Source organism: Neolamprologus brichardi, chromosome 22 (genome assembly GCF_056152115.1).
Source record: "Neolamprologus brichardi isolate AB-2024 chromosome 22, ASM5615211v1, whole genome shotgun sequence".
NCBI classification, from domain to species: Eukaryota; Metazoa; Chordata; class Actinopteri; order Cichliformes; family Cichlidae; genus Neolamprologus; species Neolamprologus brichardi.
The window spans coordinates 25084424-25092500 of NC_142124.1; the positions used below are offsets into that span (position 1 = coordinate 25084424).

At 44.3% G+C, this 8077-nt stretch overlaps 1 protein-coding gene across 1 annotated transcript in view; it reads left to right on the forward strand.

Annotated features, from left to right (window-relative positions):
* Positions 1-1712: 1712 nt before the first annotated feature.
* Positions 1713-8077, forward strand: part of npr1a (natriuretic peptide receptor 1a) — a 37271-nt gene continuing 30906 nt past the window's right edge. Inside the window, exons 1-2 of the mRNA XM_006795236.2 lie at positions 1713-1931; positions 5130-5870. Of these exons, the coding sequence (XP_006795299.2) occupies positions 5162-5870 (709 nt within the window). The 5' untranslated portion in view covers positions 1713-1931; positions 5130-5161. The remainder of the gene's footprint in view (positions 1932-5129; positions 5871-8077) is intronic.

The window sequence follows — 8077 nt, forward strand, 5'->3', positions numbered from 1 at the left end:
CAAGGTTGGATGTTCATATTAAACATGTTTCTACCTCATGCTCCTTCAACCACTGCCAGCATCTTACATTCAGCAAGCTCTGTGCAGGGGCGCCTCCTGAATTTTTTCAATGGATGGCCACATGGCGACCACTAAAAATATTGGGGTAGCACACCAATTCAAAACAGCACAGGGGTGTAGCAGGAAGTCGTGAGGGTCATACAAAGTGACACAATACGAATGGCAAAATAGTATATGCAGGAATAAATAACGGTTAATGTTTCAACTCACTGTAGGGTGTCTTCCTCTCTCTCTAACCTCATGTTTATTAAAATAATACCAACATACAACAGCCTTGCTAGGGTGGACCAGTGCCCCCCCCCCCCCCGGCCCCTCCTTGTGGCGACCCTGGCTGTATGATATCACACAGAGAGGATATCCTCACAGTCATCTCATCATAGTTTGTTTACCTGTATGAAGGAAGAAAATAAAAGATAAAGTTTCTATTTTCAGATCAGCGTTCACTTCATACAGGAATCACAAGATCCCAGTATGAAGCTGAGCCTTCAGCTGTACCAGTTCAGTCCAAACCAACAACCACAAATCATGTTTTCAGTAGCTTCACATTGTCTTTTTTCTCCAGTAGACACAGCACAAGATAATACTTACAAGGTTCTGTTGGCAGAGAACAACCAATCAAAATAGAGGAAGAGGCCGCACTATAATCCAGAATCAGACACAGAAGGATTATTCTGAATACGGAATCATGCAAAGCTTCTCTAACAGAATCAGAAGAATAAAAGGAGGAAACAGCTCACCTTAACTGTATTTACTGACTTCCTTTGGAGTCAACTTGCTGTATTCAAGTGTGACCTTTACAGTCAAATAAGAGAAGCATTAATGTGTGTTTTCATTAACAGGAGAGAGTGGGAGGAAGGCAGGACACATGTGAGAAAGAGAGCAAGAGAGTCTGAGTATGAGGGTGGGTGGTGATCATTTCCAGGAAGAGGTACAGAGAGGGAGAGTTTGTGTGTTTCCAAGCGACTTCCTGGTATACCGGGTGTATCCTGTTAAAACACACACACACACACACACACACACACACACACACACACACACACATTCTTTGGTTCTCTATATATGTGTTGTGCATGAACTTTATGGACAATAACAGACTTGCAGTGTGACGTCATGTGTGGCTGTTAATGAACTTTAATCTGAAATCTCTCCTTGCAAAGAGGTCAAAGGTCAGCAGTGAGTTCAGAGATGCTGGAAGTTTGATGAGAAACTGATCAATCATTTAACTTGTTAACTGATGTTAGATAATTCTATGAAAGTTGAACTTTTACTGAGCGGAAGGCAGAATCACAATCATCTGTCTATAATCCATAATCACCCTCAACCTCAGTCATTTTACTCGGGGTTCAATCTAACTAATCAACTGACTAGTGCCGGTATCCAATCAATAAAACCAACTGACGGACGTTTTGTCATAGCTGCAGGCAGCCACCAGGGGGCTCCATATCCACATGCTCACGTCGCTGAGCAGCTTATTTATATAAAGTTTTTGATTAAAAGTAATATTTCAGCCTATCAGGCCTACCTATGCGCAGAGCACGGCGAGGAGGGAGTACTGCGAGCACACATATATAGCCTGTGTCACTTTGGTAACTGAATACACGTAGGTTCAAGCACGCGCTTCAGTTCGCGTTTTCAGGACTGCCCTCTAAGTGTGCGCGCACGGCGGGAGGCTGGATTGTCACCGGGATGGTTTGTGAGCGCGGAGAAGCGGAAACGCGCCGGCAGCAGCGGGGCGCGAGCCTCCGGTGAGCCTCCGGTGAGACAGAGTTCCCACCAAGTGTTCACGAGGCTTCCTCCTCCGCACGAGCTGCCGCTGAAAACAGCTGGATGTCGTTCCGCGGACACACGGAGCTGCGCTGAGCGCCGAACAGGTAAAACAACGTCAGCCGCTCCTCTATTGATGAACTTACACAGGAGAAAGGCGCCGCGCGTTTAGCGACCAAGCAGTTAATCGAGCAGAAAGTTATTTTTAGTTCTTTTCTTAGTCTCTGTCCTGGTTACGCTTTCAAATGAACGAGGACTCTGATTTTCCTTCTTCATCTTAACCGAAATCTGCCTTCAGACAAAACAGCCCACCATTAAGAATACATTCAGTTCAACTTGATTTATACATCGCCAAATCACAACAGCAATAAAACAGTGAAAGCCAGCAGTCATTAAGCACTTGGCGACACTGGAAAGGAAAAACTCCCTTTGAACAGAAAGAAACCTCCGGTAGAACCAGGCTGAGCGAAGGGCGATCATCTGAGAGACTGGATGGGCATGAGGGGACAAAATATTCATAATCGATCGCGAGAATGATGCATTTGACATCCACGATATCATTGACTGTTTTACATAACAATGGTATTATTATTAATAATAAAAATGATATGTGAAGCACACAGACGGACACACAGACACTCAATGGTCAGATGGACAGTCACCTCAGAATGAAAGTGAGAAAGTGTATTTTTTTGTATGAGGTTTGATGTGTGCACAGATCCTGAACCTAAAGAAGCTGAAAGTTTAGAAACAGACCTGAATGCTGACAGCTCTTTGTTCCGTGAGTGATGTGTTTGAGTCTCATTGATGTTGCAACAACACTTATATAAGACTGAAGACGGTTCAGAACAATGGCACACACACACAGACCGGGTGGCTGAGTGTGTTTTACCTCCATCTCTGGACAGTAAAGTTTTAATCAGCATCAAAAATCCTGATGTGTTAAAGACACGTCAGCCTGACTGAAGCTGGCCTATACTTCTTCTTCCTGTCAGATTTCCTGCTGCCTTTTTTCACAGCAGCCTGCTGTCAGAGATTTATTCATGTGCTCATATGTATGGAGAAATGTGGTGATTAAAATCTGATTTTGTGTTTCCACATACAGAGAAGCTATGCACGCATTTCAACACCACACATCATATTTCTTTGCGTTACCTCACACCATTTGGACAGACCCAGAAACACACGCTGCATTTGAAAACTGGGATATGAGGGCGTTTTGATGGATTCTTGAGTTTAAAGTGGGACCTACATTTTGGTCAACAGCTCAACAACAGGTGTGAGTCATGTAGGCTGAAAGCCGAAGAGACCAGATCATCTGTACTCTAAACGTGTGGAATCATAGACAAATTAACATGACCATAACAACCATAACCCTTTACTTAAAGAAAACGAAATAAAGGAGATTTCAAAGTTATTAGGGAGAGCCCAATTCTGTTGATCTGGGCGTAGCATTTTCAGTGGGAGAAACATTTTGTCACTCTTGTTCAGCTCGTCAAGAAACTGACCTTACAGCCCATTGTTCACCAGTGGAGTTCGTTTGAGTCATTATGCAAATGTACTGTTTAAAAGATTGGGGAAACCTACAGCTGAGACTGAAGAAGTCACTTGGATGAGTGATGAAACGTTTCTCCCACTAAAAAAAACTATGTCCAGATGATTGAGTATGCATCAATAGTTATTAGGGAGTGGTTTTACTCAACCAGCACAGCTGATGAATTTGAATGGTAAGTGGCTCAGGAATGAAGGGTTTGACATCCCTGGTGCAGATACTGGTACTGCATCTGAAGCATGACGCCAATGCAGAAGCACTCTAATGTCCAGCAGGGTGCAACTGCTTTGGTCTGATTATACAGAAGTCTAAGGGAAAATGAGCCCACTCCTCACCTGATTACCAAGCTCAGTACACACTTTCCTGATGAGTTCATGATCTCAGTCCCTAGTTTTAAATCCATCCATCCATCCATCCATTTTCTTTCACCCTGGACTGGCAGACCTGGTTTCAATTCTTACTGAATAAAACATCAGGTACATATTTTGGAGCTTATTTATTCATTCTCCTTGAAATTCAGTCATCCCTGGAGTGCATTTGATGAAAGAGAGCTAATTAAGTCAAATGAAATGATCCGAGCTGTCAAGTTGCTATAATGCGAGTGGACTGATTCAAGTCATGGAGCCGCACCACCTGGCTTCAAACTTCACCGTGACCTCAGTTTTGTTTCTCTCTTCTTTGTTCGCTAACTGTTAAAGATGAGAAGACGAGAAAAGGATCCTCTCGTTGTTTGGAACAGCTGACGAACTAACGCTGACACCATTTACATTGTGTTGTCTTTGACCTCTGCTTACCTCATCCCTTGTATTTTATGGGATGAATTAGACCTGTTTTAGTATTTTTAATTCTCTCCTACCTTGTTAAAGTGACTCAACGCAACATTTTCTGCATTTATTTCAAATTAAAAGCCCTGTTAGCTTTGCAGTACGGAAACTGTATGTCCATATGTCAGTGAGGCTTTTATTATGGAAACTCAGGCTGCTTTTATTTGAAGAACTTCGGGACATAAGTGGATAAACCGTGCACATCTGCTTCCTCACGCAAATATGGTACAGAGAAAGATGACAAAGGAAACCCAGGCAGAGCAGAAAAATGTGAGGAAGAAGCTGATGAAGATGTTCAGATTAACTCCGTGGTCTGTTGAAAGGAGTCACATAGCTCTGCAGCTCTGATTAAAAGGGACTAGGAAGCCGGGGAGGATTTAGAGTTTGATGAAACTCTAACCCTAACACGCAGTCAGACTTCTCCCATGCATTCGTTTAGCTTTTAAAGACAAGAACTCATTTTATTCACAGGACCCTGAACTCTGATGTGTTCTCTCTTCACTCTTTAGTTGGCCTTTCCCTCACACCTCACTCTTATCATTCACCTCTGTTCGGTTTTACGGCTCTGTGTTACCAGGAACAGATGGACTGTAAGAGTGTGACTGCTTCACTGACTCTCACAGCAGCAGATTAGATCTAATTGTCACTCACATTACTCATTAATCAAACGGTAAACATGGTCAGGCTGCTGTTTAACAAGCAATTATCTTGGACCGGCCCAGTGGAGGACTTCAGCTTCATGTCTACAAACACATGGTCACGTGAAGGATGGATAGATCCCACTCAATGATCCCACACGGAAACTCGCACAGACTTTCCAGAATTCCCAGCAGCTTCAAGTTTCAGTAGCTGTTCTGATGAATAAAGGTTTGTTTTGAATTTTCTCTACAGGACACGCTGATTAACACTGTGTTATATTTTCCCCACAGCTCGTCTGACAGGTTATTAACGCCTCTTCATCATGCTGTCCTGGGCCTGTCCCTTGCTCTTCCTGGTCCTTCTTCCTGCCCAATCAGCTGCAACCTCTCTAACTGCTGACAACAGAACGGAGGATCTTCAGGAGGTCATCCTGGCAGCCATCTTGCCTCTGACTAACACTAACTATGCATGGGCATGGCCTCGGGTTGCGCCCGCCATCTACCAGGCATTACAGCAGGTGAACTCTGACCCCTGGTTGCTACCAGGTCTGAAGCTGCGGCTAGTTCATGGCAGCTCAGAGAGCCGGGACGGCTTTTGCTCAGACTCCATAGCGCCGCTTGTAGCCGTCGACCTCAAGCTGTCCCACGACCCCTGGGCCTTCATTGGACCCGGCTGCGACTACTCATCCTCACCTGTTGCCCGCTTTACCACCCACTGGGATGTTCCCATGGTGACAGCTGGTGCCCGAGCAATCGGCTTCAATCTGTACGGTGCGGTCACCAATACGGGCCCCACTCACAAAAAGCTGGGCGAGTTTGGTGTCAGGATCCAGGAGATGTTTGGCTGGCAGCGGCACGCCACGGTCATCTTCAGTGACAACAAGGACGCCAATGATGATCGGCTGTGCTACTTCGCTGTGGAGGGGCTGTATGAGCTGCTGGGCAAACGTAACATCACTGTCCACGACCACGCCATCCAGGGCGACGTCAACTACAAGTCGATGGTCCAGGATATCCGTGACAATGGCCGAGGTCATATTCTTCTTCTGCTGCTTTCATTCCTCATGTTTTAACAGTTGTTGTTGTCCTCACTCCACTGCTTTCTGTTCGTCCTTTTCTCTAAAATTAACTGCTTAAAAGCTACGCTGTTTCTGCTCACTCTTTAGAAGCAGACATCTCAAGGTTACTTATTCTTTTACGTTCTCTTCTTCATGCCATTCCTTTTGGCCGAGGTGATCCATGATCTTGGGGAAGATGGCTTTTCAGATGCTTTTGTTGCCTAGTTTCAACTCCTCCAGCCTTGCTTCCTTTTCATTTCTTCTTCAGACACTTCAACTGATTTAGCATTATGTTCTTCATTCATTTTGTTCTTTTATTTTCCGGTTTTCCTTTTTGCTTCCTTCCTTAACTGAGTTTTTTTCTTTTCATTCTTTGTTCTTTCATTCTTTCATCAGATGAAAAGCTTTGGTCAGAAGCTTCATTTGCTCTCGTGTCACTGATTGTTTTTCCTTCATGACTCTCCTCCTTCCTCCTTTCCTTTCCTTTCCTCCCTGCCTTATTGTTGTTCTCCTTGTTAAATGATGGTTAATTATTCTGAGATTTTTATCCTCACTGGTTAATGACTGACTTCACCTCTGTGTGTTTGGGTGCTCCTACATGTTTGTGAGGAGTAATTTCATTTTAAGACCTAGGAGTGGGGACAGTCCTGTATTATGGGGACACTTAGTTGGACCTCCACGTGACAACTTTTTAATGGAAATTAGTTCATGAGCGATACATGCAGATTGCTGCTTTGGACTTTGATTTGCAGTCAGCGGTGGTCAGACTGGAAGTGTTAGTCATTTAGCTTAGTCTTCAATCAATGACAAGCGTGTTCATGGTGTTTGGGCAGCACTGACTGCTGAAGGTGACTGAAACACAGCTGGAGCTGGAAATGCTTTGCATGATATCAGGTTCAGTTTGTGGGTAATGATGTGAGTGAGGGTATACAAGTACAGAAAACAAATGTGTGTCTGTGTGTGTGTTTGCTGAACACACATGTAAACAATCAGTCTGTAATTAGGTACAGAAGAAGAAGCAGAAGTGAGCCTGTTTGCTGTGTTTCTGCTCCTCGCCGTCAGCTCGTTTTTACTGTAAGCATCGCTGAAACGCTGCTCTGATGGTCTGAAAATGTTTGCAGTGACCTGCATCGCCCGCTGATGTCACAGTGTGAATTAGATCATGAGATCAGAGCTGTGTGACATGATGACATCATCACAGACACACTATCGTCCTTTAACCAACGCCAGCTGCTGCACCCAGCAACATGGACGTCCTAGTAATTACCTCTGAACCCACACCCACCATTGGACACTACATGGAGAAACCTTATGAACACAAGCGTGCTCATACACACAGGTGTGTACACACAGAAACACACCATCTTGTGCTGCTGCTGCCTCTAAAAATATCTTGTGTTATTACAGACCTTCCCAAAGTGTGGGGCCCGCCCCCTAGGGGGGGCGCAGAGCCATAGCAGGGGGGGCGCGGAATGAAAAGGGGGGGGAAAAAAACACAAAACACTTGGACACTGCTAGCATGGGGCGCCCACAGAAACGCAAAGCAGGAGATGAAGCATCGCTGAATATGTTTCCAAACCAACTTCATTCTAAGCCAAAGACTAGAAAATATGGTGAAGCATATCTTCCCTTTGGCTTCACCTGCACAAGTGCCGAGGTAGGTCTCCCTGCAGAATTGGTTTTACCTTCGTAGGGAGCAGCGCTGGGCTGTTTAAATCACGGACAAACAGGATCCCACAGTTGTTTATGTTTTTAAACCCATTTTGCACAGAGAGGCATTTTTTGAAAAATGTATTGATGCAATGTTGAACATTATTACACATGAAAAAAAAACTACACGTGAGGCCTCTGCCTTTCTAAATGGAGGGACAGTAATTGCGTGTGTACGTGTAAGCATGTAAAACCTGAAGATTAACAGTATTTTGTCTCTATCTGCCATTCTGCAATTCATCTCATGTAAACAATAACGTGGTGCACAGCGTGACGTGAAAAAAGGCACATACCTTTGACATTGCGTGATGAACACGTAAACGCAAAAAAGGAGTTTTAAAAAATCTCCGTTCTCGGTGATTCGAAACGCCGTTTACATGTGGACGAAACAACTGCGTTTTCAAAAATACCCGTGTAGGTGTGGACGTAGCGTAAAAGAGTTAGTAGTTTATTTTCTTACTACCTGTCATT